This window comes from Malaclemys terrapin, chromosome 7 (genome assembly GCF_027887155.1).
Source record: "Malaclemys terrapin pileata isolate rMalTer1 chromosome 7, rMalTer1.hap1, whole genome shotgun sequence".
NCBI lineage: Eukaryota > Metazoa > Chordata > Testudines > Emydidae > Malaclemys > Malaclemys terrapin.
This window is the reverse complement of record NC_071511.1, coordinates 116,279,487-116,307,046: the sequence shown is the minus strand read 5'-3', so window position 1 is coordinate 116,307,046 and position 27,560 is coordinate 116,279,487. Positions and strand designations below refer to the sequence as shown.

The 27,560-nt window shown below is 42.1% G+C and overlaps 1 protein-coding gene across 3 annotated transcripts in view; it reads right to left on the bottom strand.

Moving 5' to 3' along the window:
• Positions 1-26,505, bottom strand: part of CCDC186 (coiled-coil domain containing 186) — a 53,575-nt gene extending 27,070 nt beyond the window's left edge. For 2 of the 3 annotated variants that reach the window (XM_054036063.1, XM_054036064.1), the window contains exons 1-2: positions 26,381-26,505; positions 2,187-2,901 (exon numbers count right to left, since the gene is read on the bottom strand). In XM_054036063.1, the coding sequence (XP_053892038.1) occupies positions 2,187-2,884 (698 nt within the window). In that variant the 5' untranslated portion in view covers positions 2,885-2,901; positions 26,381-26,505. The remainder of the gene's footprint in view (positions 1-2,186; positions 2,902-26,380) is intronic. The other variant, XM_054036065.1, reaches the window with a different exon arrangement.
• Positions 26,506-27,560: the final 1,055 nt, after the last annotated feature.

Sequence of the window (27,560 nt, the reverse complement as noted above, 5' to 3'; positions counted from 1 at the left end):
CAGAAATCGAACCCAGTCAGGTCCCTTAACCACAAGATCGTTTTCTCTTCCCCACTCGTAGGTAGTTTAAATGTTTTAAAATAGTTTGTTCCTTTACAGCACTGGTTCTCAACCAGGGGTACATGTGCCCCTGGGGGTATGCAGAGGTCTTCCAGGGGGCACATCAACTCATCTAAATATGTGCCTAGTTTTACAACGGGTTACATAAAAAGCACTAGCAAAGTCAGTACAAACTAAAATTTCATACAGACAATGACTTGTTTATACTGCTCGATAGACTATACACTGAAATGTAAGTACAATATTTATATTCGAATTGATTTATTTTCTAATTATATAATAACAATGAGAAAGTAAGCAATTTTTCAGTAATAGTGTGCTGTGACACTTTTGTATTTTTAGGTCTGATTTTTTTGTAAGCAAGTAGTTTAAGTGAGGTATAACGTGAGGTACGCAAGACAAATCAGATTTCTGAAAGGAGTACAGTAGTCTGGAAAGGTTGAGAGCCACTGCTTTACAGGATAGCAGTTTGAAGGCTGAATCAAAGCTGTAGCCTAAATGATAGCATATTTGTGTTGATGATTATGGCTACATACTGCAGCATTTCAGAAGTGATGCAGAAGACAGTTATACCTATAACTCAGGGGCAAAGTTTTCAAAAGTGCCTTAGGGCCCCATTTACAAAGCACGTAGGAGTCTAAAGATGCAGACAGGCGCCAAGGGGGATTTTCAGAAGCACCTAAACAGGTTAGCTAACTCCAAGGCACTTAAGGGAGTGGAGGGAGTTGCAGGGCTCACTGTTTTGGAAAGGGTATAAAAGGCAGAAGAGAAGCAGCACTGGTTTGTCTGCATCTTTTTAAGACAGTGATCAGTACACAAGACTGATCTGCTATAGTCAAGTATTTACAAATGAGGGGTACAGTAAACAAACAGGTAAAACCCAGCTAACTTGTTTGTACATAATACCCTGGAATTTCTGCCATCTAGACACCCACTGTCTTCAACTCCCACTCCCCGAAACACTCCCAAATTCTTTGCAATTGCTTTATGCATAATGTACACATGCCAGACTCACAAAGTCAGTTTTTTCCCCACTTAGTAGAGCAAGGTTACCAAAATCATAGCAGATCTCTCCAGAATCCCATGCTTTGAATGGGAAGTTCTCTGGGAGATTTTTTTTTTTTTTTAAATGTGGTCAGCCATTACTGCGGTAACACAGTTCCTCCCACAAGAAGTTAATAAATATATAATATATAAATAAAAGCCACTTTCACTTCCAGCCCTGTCAGCAGAAAAGAGTTTAAAGAGGAAGGTTAGGTTTTTCAAGTGAGCAAATACCCCTCATGTTATACAGAGAAAGCAATATGAAAGATAAAAGGAGAACCAAGAATTCAAACAGTGAGCTGAGAGAGAGTTTGAACAATCTTCATTCAGAAAAACTGAGTTAGCAATTCTAGTACAAAAATTTCTTGTAGGAAACTTTGTACAGATACAGTAAATTAAGAATTTCAAAAGCTTTCCTGTAACTTATTACTGTGTTACCAGATGTTATTTCAATGTTATTTGATGCTTGAAGATGTATGCATAAAAGTATTAAGCAATTAAGGGCTTTTATTTTTATGAGAACAGAATTAAAGATTTCCTTTTCAAGCCTCCTTTTTAAAATCCAAACTCGGCCATCTCAAACTGGCAGAGGAAACTTCAAGTTAACAATCATAACTGGTTTAACAATTGGGCCAGCTGATGAAATTCTTCTGGAGGAGATATAAGCATGAAACGGAATAAAAATTAGAGCGGATTAATTTATCATATTTGACAAAGGATTCATGTCACCAGTACTTTGATGGACTTAAAAAGGAATTCTAACTAACGGTAGGCTAACTGACTAAGGATTTCAGATTAAGGATTAGCAAATATCTGTTCAGTTCCTGCCACATTCAACAAGAAGTTAGCAGTCTCGCTGTACTCACTGTACATATTTGTAAATATTTAAATTTAGAATGTTTATAGAGTTTTTGCTCCGCCGGCAGCACTCGGCTTTTTTTTTTTTGCTCCGCTGGCGGACCCCTCCCCGCCCCCCCCTCTCCCCCCCATGTGTCTCGATATTTTTTTCCTCTCATCTGGTCACCCTAGTAAGGATACTCTTGTACACACTTATTTGTCCTGAGGTTAATCTAGATACTCACTTCTTTATAGTTTGCTCCTGTTGGAGGTATTTATCTTGCACACATTTTTCAAATGTTGCCAAGGCGTGTTCACCCTTCCTCATTCCATTTGGGAGCTTACGCTCTTTCGTAAAATCTGTAGATAATAGTTCAGATTCTATTTCTTCTAGCAAAGCCTCCTGTGTTGATGATTGTTGTATTGTGGAAATAAGTTTCTTGGTGCAGTCTGTGTCATAAGGGCTTTCTGAATAGATTCTATTGCTAGATTTTTTCGTGAAGTCAGACTCCTCCCTTAGCTCCTGCAGTATTTCCATTAGGGATTGTTCTGTGCCATTACTTCTTGAAACCTGTTGTTCAAAATCTTCACCAGGCAAATGTTCTGCATTCACAGAGTCTTCCACTTGTCTTTCAGAACATGTATTAGCACAGCAGTCCCCGCCTTCACTACAATCAGGTGAAAGCGGCAGCTCCTGTGCTTCAGTTATGGCTCCATCCCCTCTTATGTCAGTAACTGTTACATTGTAGTTTGATGCCAACGATTTAGGTTCCCTTTCCAAGCTGGAATCCTCATCTCCAGTATAACCAACATCTGAGCAGTCCTTCACTTCAGACGTCTTGCTTGTGCTCTCATTACTTGATGAGCCGGAAGGTGTATTGTCTTCCTTTGAAAGGCTGACTGGCTCCAATATGCGCTGCATTTCCGGTAAACGCTCTTCCATCCTTCCGTTTTAGGAATCTAGAAAGAAAATTTAGACAATATATTACATTCATAAAGTCAAGATTAAAATGGGGGGCGGAAGAGGGGGAGGGGAAATACTTGGTTGGAAGTTCAGACACTGGAGGGAGGAGAATAATTTGGTTTTACATTGTCAATGGTTAGCCAATGTTTTTGTCTGCTAAACATTTTAAACATTCTCTGTTTCAACAATTATGTCTTATTTAAAAAAAGTTCAGGGGATGGGGGAGGATATCAGACACTGAAATTTAACTTAATTTTTATGTAGTGGAGTTTTTTTTTTCTCCCTTTCAATAACTCTTGCAGGAAACTGTAGAGATGGCAAATGTTTTGTTCATTCTACTGTGTTTTTTAAAAACAAAAACGAAGCACTTCCTGCTTTCAGATAAAAATAGCAAAAACAATGCTTCCAAAGAATAAAATACTGTAAAGGTTTTATTTTAAGCTTGCCAATGAAGGTGATTTAAAGATTCACAACAATGATTCCTTAGAGTACAAGGTTTCTGCTATAGACTGGAAACCACCAGTCATCCATAACAATCCTTTAGGTAGTCCACAGGTTTTTCCTCTTTCACAGTAAGTAAGTGCACATACGTACACTAGTTTCTCATCACAAAGTACTGACTGATCAGTTCTTTGCTTGTTGCGACCCTTGAGTACGTATGGAGGTCTCTAGACCCAGCAAACTGGAGGGGTTCTTTTCACCTTCTTCCCCACATGCAGCTGCAACCGATCAATGCCCAGCTACTGTATTTTCAGTCAGTCAGTCTCCAAGGAACTCCCTCAGGCTACACATGGCTTAGCTTCTGCTCAGCCCTTGCCATGCTGGCCAGCACCTTGAGCAGTAGCTTGTATGGCTTCAGCTATCACTAAACAAAAGGACATCTAAGTGGTTTCTCTTTTAGCTTGAATTAAGGGTGCTTACTACACCCATCAACTTTACCAGGTCTGTGATCCATAGCCACCCTTAATGCTTTCCACTATAATATGTAAATGCAGCTGGAAACAATGTGGCGCCACCTGCCCAGCTGTCTCTGCTAGGAGGAGACAGGAACTACACCCAGGGATGGTAGCCAGCAGCTGCACGGGAGCTGCCAGCCATGAACAAGAGGAAAACGTACAAGGGAGCAGAGAGTGAGGCAGACAGAGACAACATCGGAGGAGGAGCATGCCAGGGAGAGCATCAGATGCCTGGGCAACATGGATAGGGAAGCCTGTGGAGAATAGAAGTTACAGGAACAGAACACATAGGAGAAAAGATATACTGAAGACAACAGCTGTTTTCAAAAAGGACAACTCACTTTTCAGGCCCTTTCAAAGAGACGCAAAACACTTTCCTCTCGTCACTTTCAACGCAAGATGCAATGCGCTGGAGCGGCTGAAGATGACAATCATCGGGAACAGGCGGGGAGACAATCTGTGCCGTCACGACTGAATGGAGGTGGTGTACAAGACACTATTACCGTGTAGTCTGCACTATGCCTGCTGCAGCTCCTTTGCTTTCACACAGCACTGGGGCGGATTCCTGTTGTACTCTTCCACCAGTATCCCCTGTGCAATCTTTTCACAATGTTCCCATTTCTGTGACTGGGCTGAAGCAGTGTCTGCACAGTCTCATCTCCCCACAGACCCAGAACCTCGGTCTACTCCAGGCAACTGCACATCTAAAGCATGTAACTGGCATGGTCAGTTGCTCGCAACAAGGGAGAGCTGCACGGTGCGCTCACTTAGGTGGGCAATCAGGAAAAAGTATTTCAAAAATAAATGTTAACGTGTGTGTGGAGGGGGGATGACTTCTGATCTCCATGACCCTGGCATTGGTGTTCACAACTGTGGCCAGAGTGGTCACTGACAGGCACTGTGGGACAACTACTGGAGGACCGTTATGGTTGACATAGGTCACACAGTGTCTACACTCACATTACATTGACTTCAATAGGTCGACCATGGCTCAACACCGTTTGGGGAGGTGGTGTTACTGCATTGCTATAGCAAGGCGTTTACATCTGCGAGAGACAAATTTGAGCATAGACATATGTACAAATAGGTTGACATAAGTTGCCTTGAGTGAATCTAACTTGGTAGTTTACACCAGGCCTAAAAAAGGAAGTCAACCAAAATAACAGTCTACATAAGGAGTTTTACTCCTTGACCCAGGTCTCAGAGTCATAGACTTTAACACCAGAAGGGACCATCATGATCATCTAGTCTGACTTCCTGAACATCACAGGCCACAGAACCTTACACACGCACCCCTGCAATAGGCCAACAACCTCTGGCTCAGTTATTTAAAGTCCTCAAATGTTGATTTAAAGACTTCAAGTTTCAGAGTATCCACCACTTATTCTAGTTCAAACCAGTAAGTGACCTGTTAGAAAGCCCAAGACCTATGGAACTCTTCATTTTGGTGTACATCTTCATATGAACTCCAGAAACAAAGGTGTTTCAGCTGTCTTTCTCAGCACACTTTTGCACTGGGGAACATCTTTATGGTGCAACAGTTGGCTTTATGAAAGCAACATCTTGCTAGACAACATTATCAATGCTTTCTGTACTGAGATAACAAAAAGAACATGAAGCAGTGCCATGTGTTCAAAGTAACACACTTGCATTTCTATTAATCTTGCATGACAGCATCTGAACACAAAAATCTACCTCCAAGTCTGCACTGATACGTCATCATTGTTTTACTTCTGCAGCAATTTTATGCTGTTTTACATTGTGTATTCAGAAAATCTGATGTACTCAGATTTGAACTGGAAACAATTTTTCCACACAAATTGCATTTTTGTCCCCCATCCCCCAAAAATGCAGTTTCAGTCAACTAGAAACTATTTGTGAATTTGGACACAAATACTTACAGGAGAAAGATTTGGGGACTTAGGCGCTATTCACAAAACAGAAGATGGTGTTGCTGCTGCTGCCCAGACTGACGTTTAACTTTTAGTCCAGTGGTTAGGGCACTTACCCGGCATGTGGGACGCCTGGGTTCTTTCAATCTCTCCTGTTGAAGGGGTGTGTGTGTGTGTGTGTGTGTGTGTGTGTGTGTGTGTGTGTGTGTGTGTGTGTGTGAATAGATAGATAGTCAGTCAGTCAGTCACTGGAGAAGGGACATGAACTTGGGTCTCCTACCTTCCAGATTAGTGCCCTAACCATCAGGCAACGGAGTCACTTACTCCCTCTGGCCCAATGACTAATCATGTATTTTATACAAAATGGGACACCTTCAACAGGAGAGACAGAGGCCCCACATCAGAATATTCTATAGCTCAGTGGCTAAAGAACTCTCCTGCAGTGTGTGAAACCGTGGCTACGTCTACACTGAAAAAAAAAAATTCAATTCAATTAAAAAAGGCGTGAGTGAGTCTCAGAACCCAGGTCTAGAGACTTAGGCTTGCAGGGCCTTGCACTACAGGGCTAAAAATAGCAAATGTAGACATTCCTGTTCAGGCTCTGAATGGTGAGGGTGGTCGGTCTCAGAGCCCAAGTGGGAACGTCTACACTGCTATTTTTAGCACCAGAGTGCAAGCCCAAGTCTGCAGACCGAGGCTCTGAAATTTGCTGCCATGGCTTTTTTCTTTTTGTTTTCTGTAGTGTAGACATACCCCCAAGTTCAAATCTCTGCTCCACAGCAGGCGGGGGAGAGGGGGATGGAAGATCTGAACTTGGATGCAGGTGAGTGCCCAAAGCACTGGCAGTGAATCTAACCCCTCATTTTATTTGATTTTTCATTTCGGGTCAAACAAACCATTTAGTAGGTCCTGAAATTTGTCAACTTCTTCATTTCACTGAAATTTTTTTTAATTTAGTGTCGGTTCAAACTGAATTTCCTTTCCATTTTTCTTATTTTATTTTCTTGCTTTTAAACTTTGCATTTAGTTATGCAAAAATAACAGAAAAGGTTTAGAATAATTTGTGTTCCTAATGACACCTGCTCTTTAGTGCATTCAGCACACACTTGCAGGGGCCACACGCACACGCGCAGATACACACGCACCCCTCATGTGAAAATAGCACTATGCTTTAACAAGTAATACCCACTCTCCAGCTACTACAGCCTTCCTGTGATGCACACTGGTTCTCTAGATTCTCATTCTCTTGATGGGGGTCACTTTCTCTTAACATTAGTCGGTGTCCTTATTTTACAAAAAAATGGAAGCAAGAGAGAGACTAATAATATCCATTTTGTTAATAAGAGCAACAAATACCACCACTTTGGCACATAACTTTGGTCTCCTGTTCTATGCCTCACAGTATGCTCCTGAGGGCATTCTGCACCAAAAAATTTAAAATTCTGCACATAGTATTTCAAAATTCTGCATATTTTGTTTGTCAAATAAATGTGGAGGCTGCAGCATAGCATTAGGGAGCACAGGACACTGGCTGCGCAGAGGTGGGAGATCACTGTGTAGCTCCCCCCTGGGACACAGACTCAGCGGTGAGGCTGCATCCAACCCTGACACAGTGCAAGGACTGCCCCAGAAACACCCCAGGGCCCTGCCCCTCGATGCCAGGTGCACCAGGCATGGGTAGGCAGGATCCAAGTGTGGAGGGGCTTAGTGTGGGGGGGATCCAGGTGTAGGTTAAGAGGGTTCTGTGTGGGGCAATCTGGGTGTGGGCAGCTCAGTGGGGGATCTGGATGCACAGGGATTTGTTGGGGGGTTCTGGGTGCAATGGTAATTGGACTCTGCAGGGGAGTCCAGGTGAAGGTGGTTGGGGCTCAGCAGGTGGGGGTCCAGATGCTGGTGGAATGGGGCTCAGTGGGGTGGGGATCCAGGTGCAGCTGGTTGGGGCTTGGTAGGGTTGGGATCCAGCTAGCTTGTTGGGGTTGTCCAGGTGCAGCGGGAGTGGGGTTTGTTGGGGGGGTTCTGGGTGTGGGGGGAGTAAGGCTCGGCAGGAGGGTCTGGATATGAGGGAGTCTGGATGCATGGAGGTTGGGCGGATGGGGGAGCAGCTCCCTGTACAGTGATCCCTCCACCTGCAGGTGAGGAGCGATGAGTGTAGGAAGTGTGGGGAGAGGGAGGCAGTTTGCAGAGCTTCCTACAGCCGGGGGAGAAATCTGGGGGTGGGTCTGACACAGTCCCAGATGCCGTGCAGGGAAAGAGGAAGTCCCGTCCTCCCCAACCCAGCCAGGACTAGCAGATGAGCACGGCGCAGGATAAGAGCTACGAGCTGGGTCTTCCCCAGTCCTGCCTCCTGCCCCACACTGATTTACCTCTCTGCTGGCTGCCCTGGTCACCCGAAACATACTGCTGGGAAGGGTTGTATGATCACTCTTGTAGCTTCCCTTTGCTTCCCCATCAGAAAGTAATTTTCTGCAGGGAAGCAAAGAAATATGCAGGGGACACAAATTCTGCACAGGCGCAGTGGCGCAGATTTCCCCCAGGAGTAATGATAACAATGGGTAATGTGTATGTTTCACAACAATTAAACATATAGGGAAACTATACAGAGACAAACACAAACATGCTAAAGGAGAAAAACAAAAACAAAAAAACCCAGCAAATTCTGACATTTTAGGGTTTCCTGCAAATTTGTTTCCCAAAACATAACTTATTAAAAAATAAGAATGTTTCTAGCCTTCCTGATAGTGAAGGCTGTACTGAATCTTCATATTTGAAATGCTATCCTTTTAAGTTTATAAACAGACTGAATTCGGGACAGGAGTGGGGCTGAAATTCATCTCAATAGGATGTGGTAACTAATTTTTTCATTTCAACTGCTAACATTTAAATAGAAACAAATGCCAACATTTTTCATCATTTCACTGCTGAGATTCATATCAGAAATTTCCATCCAATATGTTTACATAAGCATGGATGGCCATCCCAGCTCTATTTTGATATTTATGTAAAATAGCTTTTGCAAATGAATAGAACAAAGCAACATATTTGAACATGTATACGGCAGAATGCACCAGATACTCTTTCAATTATTCAAGCAATTGCTTGCTACAGGTCTTATAAATTAAGGTAAGAGAGAGTCACCATTTTGTCAACTGAAGTGTGTTGGTAATGATGCAGCTTGTGCAATTTCCATAAAACTTAGCCTAGCAGTAGCAGTTTTCTTAAATCAAACCTGACATTTTGGCTAATATCTATGATGCTGTCTACTGTGCCCTAATGTAGGTTGTCAGATGTCAGCGTAGCTATGGAAAAACAGAACACTGACACAAACTTATGACAAGATAAAATATTTTATCGACCGCTATAGAGGTGGCATTTATTTATATATTGTGTAAGCAAATGCGTGGTTAATCTCTACTTGGCGTCAGCACACGACATGATTAATAGTCTATTAGTAACCCTGGCAGCTAACCATGTTTTGACTTTGCCAGATACCTAGATATTGTAACTAGCCCATGACACTTCGGTGCTCCAGCAGAACCCTCCAAGCATGCCTGTACCACTAGTATGACCAGTTCTCCTTCCTCCCAGCTCTCTACAGGGTAGGGCATTCCAAAGCGCATTGTCTCAACATTTTGCTTTCCATGCATATCCTCCCGGCACCTTTGCCTCTGTGCCGCAGCCCATACAGGGTTAAGCAGCATGGATGGTGGAGATACACAAATGTGGTTTTCAAAGGGGCTGCACAGTGGGGGGAGAAGGGGAAGACCATTGCATGGACACAGTTCAACCAATCATGCCTATGTTTTTTTGATGTAAACAGACCAGAGGAGAGTTTCAGACACTAATTACAATAAAATAAAATAAAGTAAAATAAAATAGGTGGTACGTGGAGTGCGGACAAGTCTAAGTCTTCCACTTCAAAACCATAGCCCTGCTGATAAGGTAATAGTCACCAGTTTGGCACAGGACAAGGGAGAGAATGAATAAGATTTGCATAGGAGTAAAACACCCCTCTCTCCATCATACTGACAGACGATAGCACAGCCATATGTACTAACTCCGTATTCCCAAATCCAAGCAGTCAAAAACCATAAAAGTCAGGCCTTCAAAATCATGATTTAATCATTTTTAAGTTTCTATTTTGCTTTCTGGTTTTTGAGATTTTAGGGTTCACACTGAAAGCTTTTCTCTCCAAGCATAAGGACTAGAAACTGGCTTATTTTGTATAAATGAAAGCAGAGAATCTCATAATCACATGATTCCAGAAGCTTGAGCTTTAAGGTAAAAAACCACTGAGAGGGTTGGTAACACTACTAACTCAGCTTTGCAAACTACTACTTTCGTGGGGATGTTACAACATCTTTTGCATGCACCAGAGATGACTTGCAAATATTTTTCCTCTGCCAGTTGATGGTATTTCCAAAACTTTAAAATTTAATTTTGCAGGGCAGCACAATTCAGATATGTTTTAAATATTGCCTTAGTACTTTGAGGCAGTAAAACTGCTGTTTCAGCAGCAGGTGGGAGACGTGTAGTTTTTTTGTTTGTTAGTACCAGAGGATGGCCTGGCAAGAATGTGACAATTTTTGTTACTGATAGTAATTCATAGATTCATAGATTCATAGATTATAGGACTGGAAGGGACCTCGAGAGGTCATCGAGTCCAGTCCCCTGCCCGCATGGCAGGACCAAATACTGTCTAGACCATCCCTGATAGACATTTATCTAACCTACTCTTAAATATCTCCAGAGACGGAGATTCCACAACCTCCCTAGGCAATTTGTTCCAGTGTTTAACCACCCTGACAGTTAGGAACTTTTTCCTAATGTCCAACCTAGACCTCCCTTGCTGCAGTTTAAACCCATTGTTTCTGGTTCTATCCTTAGAGGCTAAGGTGAACAAGTTCTCTCCCTCCTCATTATGACACCCTTTTAGATACCTGAAAACTGCTATCATGTCCCCTCTCAGTCTTCTCTTTTCCAAACTAAACAAACCCAGTTCTTTCAGCCTTCCTTCATAGGTCATGTTCTCAAGACCTTTAATCATTCTTGTTGCTCTTCTTTGGACCCTTTCCAATTTCTCCACATCTTTTTTAAAATGCGGCGCCCAGAACTGGACACAATACTCCAGCTGAGGCCTAACCAGAGCAGAGTAGAGCGGAAGAATGACTTCTCGTGTCTTGCTCACAACACACCTGTTAATACATCCCAGAATCATGTTTGCTTTTTTTGCAACAGCATCACACTGTTGACTCATATTTAGCTTGTGGTCCACTATAACCCCTAGATCCCTTTCTGCCGTACTCCTTCCTAGACAGTCTTTTCCCATTCTGTATGTGTGAAATTGATTTTTCCTTCCTAAGTGGAGCACTTTGCATTTGTCTTTGTTAAACTTCATCCTGTTTAACTCAGACCATTTTTCCAATTTGTCCAGATCATTTTGAATTATGACCCTGTCCTCCAAAGTAGTTGCAATCCCTCCCAGTTTGGTATCATCCGCAAACTTAATAAGCGTACTTTCTATGCCAATATCTAAGTCGTTGATGAAGATATTGAACAGAGCCGGTCCCAAAACAGACCCCTGCGGAACCCCACTCGTTACGCCTTTCCAGCAGGATTGGGAACCATTAATAACAACTCTCTGAGTACGGTTATCCAGCCAGTTATGCACCCACCTTATAGTAGCCCCATCTAATTTGTATTTGCCTAGTTTATCGATAAGAATATCATGCGAGACCGTATCAAATGCCTTACTAAAGTCTAGGTATACCACATCCACCGCTTCACCCTTATCCACAAGGCTCGTTATCCTATCAAAGAAAGCTATCAGATTGGTTTGACATGATTTGTTCTTCACAAATCCATGCTGGCTGTTCCCTATCACCTTACCACCTTCCAAGTGTTTGCAGATGATTTCCTTAATTACTTGCTCCATTATCTTCCCTGGCACAGAAGTTAAACTAACTGGTCTGTAGTTACCTGGGTTGTTTTTATTTCCCTTTTTATAGATGGGCACTATATTTGCCCTTTTCCAGTCTTCTGGAATCTCTCCCGTCTCCCATGACTTTCCAAAGATAATAGCTAGAGGCTCAGATACCTCATATCCCAGGTATTATCTTCCAAAGTAAAATGTGCCAGCAGGAGCAACATAGTGAGGGCAGCAAGGAGGACACTGACATCTGAACTCCTTATGGGTACAAAGAGTGGGAACCAAGGGGAGGAAGAGAGGTACTAATTTGGTTTAATCTCATGGTTTAGATTTAGCAGTTTAGGGGTCTATACTGAGTCCTGTATTTCATTGACATGTTTTCTGATAAATCGGTCTATATGAATTTCTGCTACACAAGTGTGTGCAGGACTGAATTTTTCAATATACACAGCAATGCATACCCACGAGACAAGAATCATGCCTACGTTTATAAGTTCTGGACTGCCTGCTAAAATGAGTAACGCTTTTTTGGCGTGCATGACACACTCTGCTGTAGGAATGTTAGGGGAAAAGCAGACCTGGAAGTGGGTGGAGGGAAGTTGGATCTAGCCAATGACAAGGTCTTAGAAAGCTGAAGGATGTGTATTATTAATTCTGCTCTGAAGGTTGATGAAGAGGAACCTTGTTTTTCATTATTTCCTTTTAAATTGGATCACAAAAATACAGACTAATGTTATGATTACCACTTACGTAGCCTCTTAAGATTCAGCATTTGACACAATATTCAGAGTAAACTGGTTTAAAATCTTAGGGTCACCTTTTGATCTTCAGCTGGAAAACTTTTAAAGCTGGAAAACTATCAGCTTAAATATTTTGGAAATGAATATTTAAATAATGCTTTTTTTGCCTTTTGCAGAGTGTATGCTCAATATTTTTTTAAGTTTCCTTTAAAAAAAGTTAAAGGGTTTTTCAGCAAGCAAGAAACTGACTATATAAATGGGAAAACGCTGAAGCTGATGATACACAAGATACTGTGAAATGCACAAACTGAAACTGTTTTGCTAGTGTCTTTCAGTGTCAATAATCTTACAGGTGTGTTGTTAACTATGATCCTGCTTCCACAGTTAACTAGACTATCAATATCTTTAAAGTTAAGCATCTCTGCATTTGCAGGTCCACGGCCTTTACCAAGTACAAAATTTCAGACAATGTCATTTCAAGTTGAAGGTGTCGATTTAGAAAATACTTAAGTAAAAATATTTATTTTTCTGCTAGTCTTTTGTCTGACCCAGAGCACTTTTACTGAGATTGAAGTGCCCTCAAATCCACTTGGGAATTTTTTAAAAAAAGTTTACTATATTTATTGGAATAATTTAACATAGTAGGGGCCTGATCCGCACAGTATGGACCCGATCTGCAAAGTCTTTCATGTTGGTAGCCCTACTGGGCTGCAGAATCAAGCCCTTAACTTGTTTATCTGTTTATGTCTCATCTACCCCATGGCAATTATTCAACTTTGGTTCTTATCCAAGGTTCACTCCCATACTCTTGCAAACTGACAACCAACTATACAGCACCCTGTTAACTTCACTTTAAGAAATGTAATAAGCAAAGGATTTGGTGTTTTTTTTATACAATGTCTGTCAGACACTGATTTTTTAATATGATTTAATTTTTCACTACAAAATAACAAAGGAAGAGCACAAGAGTAAGTTATATGCTTGTACAACCATTGACGGATCATAGTAATAAGTTTATCATGCTAAATTACTACACGAGGAAAGTATCTGTGATCACATGTTAAATGTCAGTACCTGAACTAAAAACTATTTTTCAAGTCTGCAGAAAATAATAATAACCTTAAGGAAATTCACTCACTGAAGACTAGATGATGCAGATAGCATTTGTTTTAACATGTTTTCAAATTAAACTTCTGATTAATTTATTATTCTAGAACCAAAATAATGCATGGCATACTAGGCTGTGAGAGATTCAACTTTAACTTGCAATAGTAAAGTAAGGATTATTTTTAATTCTTTGTCACCAAACGTATTAGCCCATCATACAACCACCATACAGATTTCAGAACACAGGTCAGCTAAAATACAACATGCTTTCAAACTCTGGAGATGTGAAGGTATCAAGATTACTATTTCACTTCCTGTAAGAGGTATGTCCTACTCCTCAGGAAACAGACGCCATTCCCCTGCAACCCTTCCATATATTCTATTCACTCTAGATATGGCAATAAAGCAGACGGTTTATGGTTTTCATGTGAAACGCTTAGGCCTTGTCTAAATACAAATTGCACTGCTTTAACTATGTGTGGTTAAAGTGGTACAACTCCCCCCAGCAAGGATAAAATCATATCAGTATAAAGATGCTCTGTAAAGGAATACCTGCATCTACATTAGGGGTTGTACTGATAACTATTTCAATAAAAAATTCATACCCCTAACCAAAATAGTTAAAGTGGTACAAAAACTGTGCATAGATCAGACCTTACCTTAAGATTTCTTCAGCGGGACTAATTTATACCCTCCAATTTTAAACAGCAAAGTCCTTAAACTATTTAGATCCTTTGTTTATATTCATGGTCCCTTCTCAAAATCTGTGTTGACCAACAACTTAGAAATCTTCCAGTACTGTTACTGTGACTTTTAAAGGTTGCATTTTGTCAAGGTCAGTTCCCTTAAAATTCATCATAGAATACAGAAGCAAACACCTCTAAGCAGTAATCCTTCAAATGCTCTGCAATTTCCACTAATCCTCCATATTGCCAACCCCACGAGCTCAGAAATTAGAGGACAGACTGTAAGAGATTTTTTTTTAAACCTGAATTGCACATAAAATAAATAAAAGTAAATTAATGTGTAGCTTGTTCTCCTGGTCACCGGGAGAGGGGACTATTCATCTTCTCTCCCTCCTGGTTAGTAGGGTCCTTCCTCTCTACTGGCATCTGGAAAAAATGGGGGGTTTACCCCTGTTTTTCTCTTCCTCTCCCTCCTACTGATGAGTAGAAAAAAGATATACTTTTTCTTCTCTTTCTCTATTATTAGTGGCCAGGATTGTGGGGCAGCCTGTCTTCCCCACAGCAAAGAACTGGTTGTCTGTTCTATGTGGTGCAGACTCTCTCTCCTTTCTGTGCAAGGAACCCCATAAAGTCAGGTCCATTTGCTCCTCCAACTCCAGTAATGCTCATTTGGTCTGCATAACACTCACTCAGGCAGACTGCCCATCAGCACACATGGCCAGCAGAACCCAATAATGTTATTGTTATTCACCTTTCCCCAAATCGCCAGCAGGGAAAGAATAGCATCTTCACGCTGCTTACGTGAATCATGAATGGTACTCAAAGATGTTAGCTGCATGGGACCTGCATATCATTCAAATACTGTCGAAGCTGAATCCAGAGCACAATTCTCTAACCACACGAGTTGTACCACTTTAAATACACCAGTGCACTTAAACTGGTACAAGCCCTCCTCTCTCTCCTCCCCAGCATGGATGTAGTTATCGCATAAAACACTTTTAGAAAACAAGCTACTGGGATAAGGTACAAAATGTGTATCATCAGCCCTTAGTGGTTAGACAAGAAGGTGGTTAAAAGACACGTGCCTGGTCCTTGCTAGTGCTTCCAGCTGTTGTTATTACTGGCAGAGCTGCAACAGTAGTAGAAGGAAATATAAAGAAATTCTGGCCTAGACCTAGCCTTACTGAGCTGAAGAACAGGAGCCAGAGTCCCTCTTGGAGCGTGGGTTGCATGATTTCTTTTATTAGATATATTTGGTGATCTCTACATATCAAGTAACACACCAACAAAAATTAAAGTTACTCATTCTTTAAGGCAGGCTTGTGATGTAAAATTAATGGTACAATTCTGCTTTGGATGGGACTTACAGAAGCTGGTCCTAAAGCCAGATGGCAAACTTGAATCAAGAAGGAAAATCAGCTGCATTATGTGTAGGCTATGGTACAGTTCACCACACTTTAAAATACTTTTCTCTATATTTTTCCAGCGTCGTTGCTTCTGACACAGTTCTGCAGGACTAGTACACCCTTCAAAGCAGTTGAAACCAATTGTCACTGGTTTCACTCTTACAGGAACTCATCAGCTGTGGGCAACCAGTCCAAAAAGAATCCCTGGCTTTTCCTGACTCTTCCATTAGCAAATATAAGCAATATGACTTCTATTTCCATGAGTAAATTGCATGCATTACTGCACTTACTTTGAAAACTCATGGTTATAGTCATATGGTGTTGCAAAACAATTTCCTAATCCAAATGAAAAAAAAAAAAAAAAAGAGAGAGAGAGAGAGAGAGAACGAACTCCACCCACAAATTGAGGATTGCTGTAAAGCATACCAGATGTGTTTGACTTATTCTGCTCCACCTGTTATAAACAAAACAACGTCACCTTTGTTAATTAGAGAAAAGAACTAAGTGGCCTGATTTTCAAAAGTACTAAACACCCGGTGCTCCCATTGACTTCACAGTGTGTTATAGTTGCTCGGTACCTCTGAAAGTCAGGCCACAAGATTCCAAATGCATCCTCAGCTGAAATTCAACCTCTTTTTGTTAAAAGGGAATGTAGTTTATCTATGTCTGCAAGCTGCACTTTGAATATTATCAAGATATTGTTCCACTAAGAAAATAATTTATCTGTACATTTACTGACTTAATTCTCCAAAACTCATGTTAAAATACATCAGTTTTGTAAGTCTATATGAACCTGCAAACTCTCCTTAAAATTATTCTTTACTGTGATGTCTGCAACAAGAGCCAGTTATAAATTATTTTATGAATTCTTTTTTGTCCCATTAAGGTGTGCACATGCCTAAACTGAGTAACTGGTCTTATTGCTATAACTAACCCTTTACTTTCCTCCCACCTTCTTTTTCCCCTATCATTTGCTACCGTCATTCGTTTCTTCCATTCTGATAATAGGCCTCAATCCTGCAAGACGATCTGCACAAATGGGCCCCCTACATCAAAGTACTTTTCTGCCAAGGAAACAATTGTTAAAGCTAATGAAACAACAGTAATCTTAGTTACACTGGGAACATTTGTAAGCGTTTTTCTGCTGCAACACTCTGCTAGAGTGGATGTTGCAGGGTAGACAGGGTTCAAGTATTTACCACATCAGATCATCCAACTCCTACGACCTGTCTACACTACAGCTTCCATGACCAGGAAAACCTATCAATGTAGTTTCCAACTCCTTCAAAAATAAAAGCAGCATATAAGTACCTATGGCATAATTTATTTATAAAGCTGTTTCTGTGTTCAAGGATTTTGAGCAATAAAAATCTTGAGTACAACCGATTTAATCAACCCCCCTACTCCAAATGGAAATATGAACAAATGACAAGATAATTTAGTCTTTGTAGCCATCGATCCAGCAAGGATCGATTTATCGCGTCTAATTTAGACGCAATAAATCAACCCTTGAGCACTCTTCCGTCGACTCCTGTACTCCACCACCGTGAGGCGCAGACAGAGTCAACGGAGGAGCGGCAGCAGTTGACTCACCGCAGTGAAGACACCACGGTAAGTCAATCTAAGTACGTCGACTTCAGCGACATTATTCACGTAGCTGAAGTTGCATAACTTAGATCGATTCCCCTCCCACCCCCACCCCCAGTGTAGACCAGGCCTAATACAGAATAGGGTGAAGGATTTGTTTATTGGGGGGAGGGGGAGAAGTGTTGATTGTTAAGATTAACTGGATGGAAAGTATTCAAAGTGTATAAGATTGTTTAAAATTTGATGATGAACATACACAGTAGCTAGAAAATTCAAAATATGAGTGGAAATGATTATGTGCAAAGACCTTCATTAACAGCACTAAGTATTATTAGCAAGCCCATAACTGTTCAGATATGTAGAAATTTTCTCCTAGTAATACCATAGTACCGAATATCATTCCATGTCCTTTACGCTATCCTGTTATCAACACCTTAGAAAGGCTACTGTAAAATTAAAAATATATTTTCCACTATCTTTTAAAAAGTTACTCTACTACAATACACAAAAACTGCATTAAAATACATATCAAGGATCTGACAACTGATAGAAACAAGGAAACTTGTAATTACAACTGTCACTTTGTTACTAATTCAATCTATTGTACACTGCTACCTCGATATAACGCTGTCCTCAGGAGCCAAAAAAAATCTTACCGCATGATAGGTGAAACCACGTTATATCAAACTTTATTTGATCCGCCAGAGCGCGCAGCGCAGCCCCACCCCCCCGGAGCACTGCTTTACCGCATTATATCCGAATTCGTGTTATATCGGGTGGCGTTATATCGGGGTAGAGGTGTACTTAGTTACTAACTATTAGAAAAACAAACCCACATGATGTTGATGTGATGTGGCATGGTCTACACTTCATCACACAGTAGTAGTTTTACACTAGGGTAGTATTAAAGGATTAATGATTTGATACTACAAAATATTCTGAATTTTTATATAATTATGTGATTTGTGATAAAAAAAATCAAACTTTAATTTAAAACCATGGGTCTCCTGGGCCAAGGTCACTAACTATAATCAATTAGGAAAAGAAACAGGTCAGCCTGTCCAATCAGTGTCTATGAAATGTATAGATATGCATTTGTCATCAGAGCAGACTTTATGACACATGTACTGTACATGTACTACAATCTAACAATTAAAATTGAACAGAGAGCTCTTGCAGCTAGACTATAAGACAGCTATATTATTACCCAAATCTCAAAGCATTCACTCAGCTGAAAGTAAAAAGATTGAACACATCTTTGTACTTCAGTAGTTCCACCAGTTGGGGAGGGGGAGGGGTGTTTGTTTTTTAATAGAACAGGATATCTTCAGTTACTGTTTTATGTTCATTGCATAGATCAAGACAACTAGATTTCCTGTTCGATTTCCAAGTCAATAATGCATCATATCTTTAATTTGCATGGTGTCTTTCATACAAGCTGTACCTCAACACACTTTATTGAATTAAACAATACTACCAGAGGTAATTGAGAGAGAATTTAAGTGGTAAAGGCAAGGGAGAAAAATGTGTTTTTAACCAAGATTCATAAGGAGATGGAGAATCAATTAACTGGAGAAATAAATAAATTGTGTTCTACGTGACAAGAAATACAGAGCAGCAGCCTCTCATACAGGTCCAACAGTTATGGCTATAATTAATATTGTGCATTATTAGGTTAGCATATTTTATTCTCTCTCTAGTATGCTTGTTGTTAGTTATATATATATGCTATAGAGTTGACAATTATGGTCAGAGCATGTGCAGATTGACAGAGAAGAGACTGCTGCTAGAAATTCAAAGAAGAAACAAAGGTCCATGAAGTCCGTTACTACAAGTCTATGGAGGATTTTAACAACAAAGGGAGGGTTGGAATCAGATCCTTAAATAAATATTGGGCCAGTGGGTACTGTTTGAGGATGATGCTCATATAATCATGGGGGGTTTTGGTACATGTGAAAGGGCAGGTGGAATCTGGAGAGATGGGACTCAGAGAGGCCAAGGCAAAGGACTGTGCAATAGTCAAGAAGAGGGGAATAAAAAGGGATACTTTCAGATAAGATGGAATTGAGTTCAGTGACTCGTATAGGCATCATTGTGGTGGTAGCGGTGATAGACACCAAACAGCAATGAGGTTACAGAAGTGTAAGCAAACTGACAGTCAGAGTCAAGTAGAGGTTTGCTCGACTGCCAACTGGCTTCTCAAAAGTTAGACTGGCTTTTGTCTTCAGTAACCTTGTTAACTATCATACCAACAAACTCTGCATTTAGACTGGCCAGCAACTCCCATCAGCTCGATGGCTCAATTTTCTGCAAGTTTTCAGCAGCAAAATCGTGCACCTTTGCATCTGCTCCAGTCTCAACACTGATTTTGGTTGGTAAGATAGATGAATGATTCCAGAGAGATACCCAAGTTATAGTAGTAACTGCTTTTTAGCAGTACAGATTCCTAGGGTTCTAGCCAATTGTCATCTTGGGGAAATTATGTTCTGTCAGTCTAAAATTTCCCTTATAGGTTCAAGATTCCCCCTTCCCCCCCCCACAAACACACACTTCTGCCCTTTATAAAACAAGCACAAAACCCTACGCAGTAATACTGCTAGTGCAGATCAGATGCTGTGACCCAAATTATGCAACTACCAATGATATCACAATAGTGAGCACTATAGCAAATATAATGAACTCCAAACATACTAGAGATAATAAAATATGCTAACCTAATAATGCACAATATTTTTATTATAGATATGATTGAGCCACCCATTTCTGACAGAGAACTTCATTAAATCATAAAGCTCTAGCCAGACCAATCATTTTGTAGCATGGACAGCTTAATAATAGAGAGTCTCATGCACTCCTTCTTTTACTGCTGGGGGACTTCTGTGCCACAGCACAATGCAGAATTTGCTCAGAAATTAATGTTCTGTGTAGAATTTACTCCCCCCGCCCCCGGAAATGAGCTGCTGGCGGGATGGCTGCCACTAGGGGCCACTGGACCTGGCAGAGCCCAGCTCCCCAATAGAAGACACTACCAGAGGGACAGGGTAAGAGCTGCAAGGGTTCTGGGCAGCTGCAGTTCCTGGCACGGCCTGAAGGAAGGAGGCAGCATGCAGGAATCTGCACACAAGCCTGGGACCCAGCATCAGACTGTTCTCCCTCTGGCTCCCTGAGCTCTAGGGGTGTAGGGGGTGAATGCAAGTATCTGGGCTGGGGAGAAGGGGCCTACAGGTGGGCTTTGGGGGGGGTGAGTGGAGTGGGACCCCACCACTGGACTCTGAGGCAAGAGGGGTGCAATTGTCTGGCCCCCCAGCTGGACTCCGGAGACAGGTGGCAGAGAACCAGGAACTGGGTTGTTAAATGGTTTTCTTTAACTCTACTCCTGGGGGACAATTTTTTGTGTGTCTGTATTGTTACTGACATAGTTGCTGACTTTATTTTTAAATAAATTATAAAAATAATTGAAACTGGAGTGATTGTGTTATTTTGACAAATAAAATATGCAAAATTTTAAAATACTGTATTGTGCGCAGAATTTTTATTTTTTTGGCGCAGAATTTCCCCTGATTATTCTTTCCCATTTATAACCACATGGACCACTTCCCTTGCTCACTCAAAAATTGCACTGACCACTTATTCCTAGCCCTAATTGTGTAACATCCCTGTGGCAATTACAGTGATTGCTCACACAGAAGGATAATATGGGGAAAGTCTTTAATGTATTTTAGTGATGTTTTAATGGAATTTCAAAGCTCGAAACAAGATACAGAGACATCACCCTGTGATCAACTAGCTACCAGTCACTGGTCCACGAACAGCAGTCTGAGAACCTGTGTGTTTAAAATAAAGAATTGTTTCTGCCGCCTCTTGCGCTTCATGCAGTTCTTTCCAGGACAGCTAGTTTGATCATATAATTGTACCACTTGGCAGCGTTCACTTTGCTTGCTGATTTCCAACATAAAGCAAGCAAGCCTGTACTAAGTTCCATCCCATTGTTTCAGAGCAGAGTCTGTATGAAAGACACCATGTAAAATAAAGTTGTAGTTTAGTTCTCTGTACTAAATAAGATACGAATGATATATTCCAGGGGTCGTCAACATTCGGCACGCGGCTCGCCAGGGTAAGCACCCTGGCGGGCCGGGCCAGTTTTATTTACCTGCTGACGCGGCAGGTTCGGCCGATCGCGGCCCCCACTGGCCGCGGTTCGCCGTCCCTGGCCAATGGGGGCGGCGAGAAGGGCGCGGGCAAGCGATGTGCTGGCCGCGGCTTCTCGCCGCCCCCATTGGCCCGGGACGGCGAACCGCGGCCAGTGGGGGCCGCGATCGGCCAAACCTGCCGCGTCAGCAGGTAAATAAAACTGGCCCGGCCCGCCAGGGTGCTTACCCTGGCGAGCCGTGTGCCGAACATTGACGACCCCTGATCTGTTCCGTGCACGGAACAGGAGTAGAATATGCCTCTCTGCGCTGGTATACAAGTATTTAAGCACAATTAAGGAAAAGTGCTTGAGCTCAACTCAAACATGGCTCAACAGGATTTCAGATAAGATGGTTTCTAACATGGTTTGCCTTGATCTAAACCATGTTTAAAATCTGTGTTTTAAAGGTCTTTACTTAATATAGTGTAACTTTCTATTTCCCTGTTTGATTGAGATAAGTAGTTTATTACCATTATTACTATTTAGACAGTGCAGGTCTAGGCAACATGGCAGTAAAACCACCTGAGCTCTGTCTACACTAGCACTCCCTTCAGTGGTAGGGCAAAAGTGGGAGATTTCTCAAAAATTGCTACTGTAAGACACTGGTCCTAATCATAGTTACTCCAAACATCACTTACTTGGCTCATGGAGGTGGAGCCAAACTGTGTTACAGGCTGCCTGTCTACACAGGGAAAGTCAAAGAGGATTGTAACCATGGTCAGGGCACAATTCTGTTTGTAACAGGAATGGAAAAGTCTACTGTATATTAAGGCTGTAACAGTGCTCTAAACACAATAATATAAGTTGACACAGCTCTCTGTGTAGACAAGGCCTCACTGTGCTATGAGCACTAAGCTTCAACAGATGGGAAGGATAAGGGTAGACTGGCAGCGTACATAAAAGCAAGGAAATTGAGAGTATCAGACTATCATTTTTATTTAATTGTTTTTAATCCTATTATATATATATATATATATATATATTTTAATGGTTGCAGGTTGCTCCATTTCAGTGCTGAGGTGCAAAACTCAGTACTGTATATCTTCAAAGCACTATGACTCATTCTAAAGGAATTGAAAAACAAGATACGCTCCTTTAACCGGGTTTTCTTTGCTTGTGTCACAACTTGTGCATTACCTTAGTGTATATTTTTTACATGATTCCTTTGACGTACCTCTGAGTTTTTCCCCATATCTTGCAAAGGCATCATATTGTGATCTGACTGATGTTTTGGCAGTGAAACCAATCACAGCTCAACCTGAAGATAAACTTGAACATGTTTAGGTTTACCATTGGGGCTGGATTTGTTACAATTACAATGCGAGTCACTGGGCAACCAGAGTCTGTTAATATTTAGTCTATCTGGTTCCAAGGTTAGTGTACATGTGATGGTCAAAGTGGATCAATTCATAATTGTCGGGGGGGGGGGGGGGGGAAGAGGGGGAGAAATCCTACAATCCTAGCAAGGGGACTAGCCTGGGGCCCAAAAACAGTAATCTTTAAACAGGGTTTGAAAACAGCCTTTAAGATCTAAGGGCTTGCATACGAAAGGGTGGGGAGGGACAATCAGATAAACAATCCTTCACTGGGGGAGTTGCAGCAGTGCAGAAACATATTTCTTAATTTTCCCAGTGTAGAAAAGACCTAGCACCCTCCTAGCTAAACTGACACATTCCTAACCAAATCTGGTCTTATCTATACTGTTCTGCCACCCATGTCTGAAACCAGGGCAGCTTCACTGGCAACAGCCCTAATGTAGCCTTGCTGCAGTAGCAGCATTTTAGCTACCATGTCATCCAGACCTGCTCTGGGCAGGGGTGGATGACTCGGTTGTTGAAGTGCCAATTAACCCCTAATAACCTGTCTATGTGAGAGCTCCCCCCCATCATTGCTAGTTACAACACTGTAGCATCCTGAGTTGGCTAAGTCAGTGGTTTTCAACCTTTTTTCATTTACAGACCCCTAAAAAATTTTGAACAGAGGTGCAGACCCCTTTGGAAATCTTAGACATAGTCTGCAGACTCCCAGGGGTCCGCAGACTCCCAGGTTGAAAACCACTGGACTAAGTCATGGGTTGAGCCAGTGTGTACTAAAATGGGTTTTTAATTAAAGGAGTCTCCTAAAGTTGCTACAACCCTGCAAGTCCAAAGTTACAGAACAGTTGAAATATGGTATTGTTCCATATATACTGATCAGTCAGACTCATGTGTTAACTGTGCTGGAGCATTACTATATTATAACAAGGTCCCCCTGCAAACTTTTAAAAGTGCGGATGGGACCAAAATATCAGTGCTCAGGAGACCCAGATGAGTGAATAAGCTTTAAAGGTGAATTCATTAACAGAGGTCTGTTAAAGATGAGTAGTATAGTGGGCACACAATATTCACTTTTAAAATATAAATCTCAGGTGCTCCCAGGAGTTAGGAACTATAAGAACCTATGAAAGAAAACATGATCCTAATTCCCACAAGCACATAGATTCATAGATTCTATTCGTGGAAGGGACCTCGAGAGGTCATCGAGTCCAGTCCCCTGCCGCATGGCAGGACCAAATACTGTCTAGACCTAAGAGATTTTACTGTCTCATGCAGACAGCATGAGATTTTACGTTTTAAAAGCGACTACTGAGTGCACACTTGTCCACACTTCTGTATAGCCAGTTTCACTGTTCCCCCTATATAGTCAGTTTATCAGTTTCCCCTGTTCATGAGGGTCTTCCAAAGAGCAACAGCACAGAAATATACATTGTTTTTTAAAACAAAGCAGGAAAATGTGACTGTATTCTATTCCAGAAGTTAGCAGGGAAGACTCAAAGGAAATAAAACTACTTTTTAAAATTCTTTATTTTTATAAAGCCAACTAGATTTCACCTGGATAATGTCCCTTTAAAGTTAGCATCTTTAAATTTGATATTATGAAGCACTCTGGGATTTTTGTAATGAGTGCTGCATTATTAGTATTATACTATTCTTTTACCTTTCATAAAGGAAATTCTACTAGAAGAAAAAGTAAACAAGACAACAAAAATAAGCATACTGTATTAAAAATAAACAAAAGGGCAGATGGGATCTTCATGTGTAAAGTCAATCCCACAAAGCAATCTGCCCAGGTCTTCACAATGTCTCTGAGGTTACTGGAACTCTGTGTGGGTTTAAAGGGTCCACCTGTGTAGATTGCTTTCTCAGGATCAGAGCTAAAAATATGGACTATGCAAACAGAATTTTTCCCCGCATGTGTTGCAGTAAAACCTCCCATTTTTAAACCTGGAACTTCAGACAGATCTTATAAGTAAACGCGGAAAATACATATTTTATACTGCAGTAATCCTGCAAGGTTAAAAAAAAAAATCCCTTCATGTCAGCTATCCCGTAGCCTTCACATAGTTTTACCACAAAAACTGCAATTGTATAATAGAAGCACCAAATGCAGAAACAATGGGAAGGCTTTGTACACTTGATGCATTAGGACAGTAAAAATATAATCAGCATTTTCCACAGAGGAAAAAAAACAAATATGGGGGGGGGGGGGGAAATCGGACAATACACAGCAGGAGCTATACATTTTAAAAAGAAGAACAGGAGTACTTGTGGCACCTTAGAGACTAACAAATTTATTAGAGCATAAGCTTTCGTGGACTACAGCCCACTTGTCCACGAAAGCTTATGCTCTAATAAATTTGTTAGTCTCTAAGGTGCCATAAGTACTCCTGTTCTTCTTTTTGCGGATACAGACTAACACGGCTGTTACTCTGAAACTATACATTTTAAAGCTTCTGAATGAGGAAATGGTATGAAGCTGCCTAGTCAGGACTTTAACCTCCTTGTATTCAACTTCATTTTGCTTTTTCCCCCCTCTCCTAAACTTGACCCTCTCCCCCACAGGCCACAAGTTCCTGATGTCACTCCAACTACAGCTACCTGGATTCCTTTGCAACAGATTCATTGAAATCTCATAGCAACTAGCAATTGAAAAGACCACACACAAAAGCCCAAAGTACATTTTGTCTGCTGTAGTTTCCACTGTACAGAATAACCAGTTTATAATTTATTATTATTAAAGCAATAATTAAATCTTGCCATTTTATGATCAGTTTTCAATGCATATGTAGGGGCAGCTCCGGCTCTCAGTATTTAGAGAAACATCAAAGCTCCTTAGGGCTTTATTACCTAATAACTTTAGATACTTTGGAGAAGGAAATAAAAGTACGAAACTGTGAGACAACCCAGTAGACAGCTGCACACCAGCATCACCGGTGACGATCCTATTCAAGAACGTACACAGAGGCATCCCTAGAATGCTGACTAGCAAGAAAGTCAGGACTCCTGGGTTCCCTCTTCCTCAGTCACTGCGTGACCTCTATTTGTATGCGTCCCTGGGTCAGTTGCTATAGTAAGAAGAACAGGAGTCCTTGTGGCACCTTAGAGACTAACAAATTTATTTGCGCATAAGCTTTCGTGGGCTACAACCCACTTCATCGGATGCATAGACTGGAACATGCCGCAAGAAGATATGTATACATACAGAGAACACGAGAAGGTGGAAGTAGCCATACCAAGTGTAAGAGGCCAATTAACTGAGATGAGCTCTAGGTTTCCCTAACTCCCAGGCAGCGGGGAACTTCAACAACCAGCCCGTTAATAATCGCTGCGCGATCCTTAGCCAAGAGAAGCTGGACAACCACAAAACATCAGTGTGCGCCTATCCCCCTGGCCCACCCCAGGCATCACTCCCTGAAAGGGGGCAGGAGGGGGGGATAGTGCCCTACACATCAGGGACTGAAACTCTCCAGCAGCAAACCAGGGAGGGGCACTAGCGACGCGAGCATAACGGGGGAGCAGCGATCAGGCAGGGCCGGCACCCTACGGAGAGCTGGGGAGGGAGACAAGGGGGCTGAGATGCCCCGAGCCGCCCTACACTTCAACCCTCCCTGCCTCAAGCCCGTTGATTATTACCAAAGCCTCCCCATCCCCAGCCAGCGGCTCTTACCCGCTGGTTAGGAGGGTGGGAGCCAGGGCGGCAGCAGCAGCGGCGGCAGCTCCTCCATGGCTGCGGCGGGGTCCCCCCCTCTTTCCTCCTCCTCCTCCTGCGGCAGCTCCCGAGCGCAGCTAAGAGCTGACACATCAACAAAGATGGCTGCCGCAGACCGCCAGCCCGCCTCCGCCGGGAGAGAGGCGGGGCTCGCGCTGGCGCCCTGCCCGCCGTGGGCCTGGCCTGCGTGTCTCTTGCAGCCGGGGCGAAGCTTGTTGACAGTGCGGGGGGGGGGGGTGTGGAAAGGGTTGTCCTGTTTCCCTGCCCCGCCTTTTTGCATTGCACTTCCCCCTCTGTTAGTCACTAGCCCTGGAGCCAGCAAAGGCCGACGATGATGATGAACTGCGGCACGAGGCCGACTGGGGGATGCCTCCCACTGGCACCTGTTTCAGGCTCCAGTGCCTTATGGAGGGAGGAGGAACCACAACTCCCACTCAGGGCTTGGCTACATTTACAGCGCTACAGGGTTGCTTCTCCTGTCCGTGTAGTTTAGCCACCTCCCGGAGAGGTAGTAGGTATGGGAGAGCTCTCCTGTCAACACAGGGCTGTCTGCACCAGGGGTTAGATCAGAGTAACGCTGTTGCTCGGAGTGTGGAAAATCTACACCCCTGAGTGACACAGTTACACCGACGTAAGTTGGTAGCGTAAAGCAAGCCTTAGTATCTTCTTAGTACTCCTTTACTGCGTTATTTATTATTGCTGTTGAGTATCTCAGACCCCTTTACGGCGTTATTGGTTTATAGGATCTCACAGTCCCACCGTGCACTCATGAAAACTAAGGCCCTGCTTCAGCAAACTACTTAAGTATACACCTAACTATAAAAAGCGACAAAGAGTCCTGGGGCACCTTATAGACTAATAGATGTATTGGAGCATAAGCTTTCGTGGGTGAATACCCACTTTGTCAGATCGCATGCATCTGACGAAGTGGGTATTCACCCACGAAAGCTTATGCTCCAATACGTCTGTTAGTCTATAAGGTGCCACAGGACTCTTTGTCACTTTTTACAGATCCAGACTAACACGGCTACCCCTCTGATACCTAACTATAAATAAGCCCATTGACTTCAGTGCTGGGCAGAATCGGGGCCTAAAAAGTATACAAAATGTATTAGGAACATAGGAATTGCCAGACTAG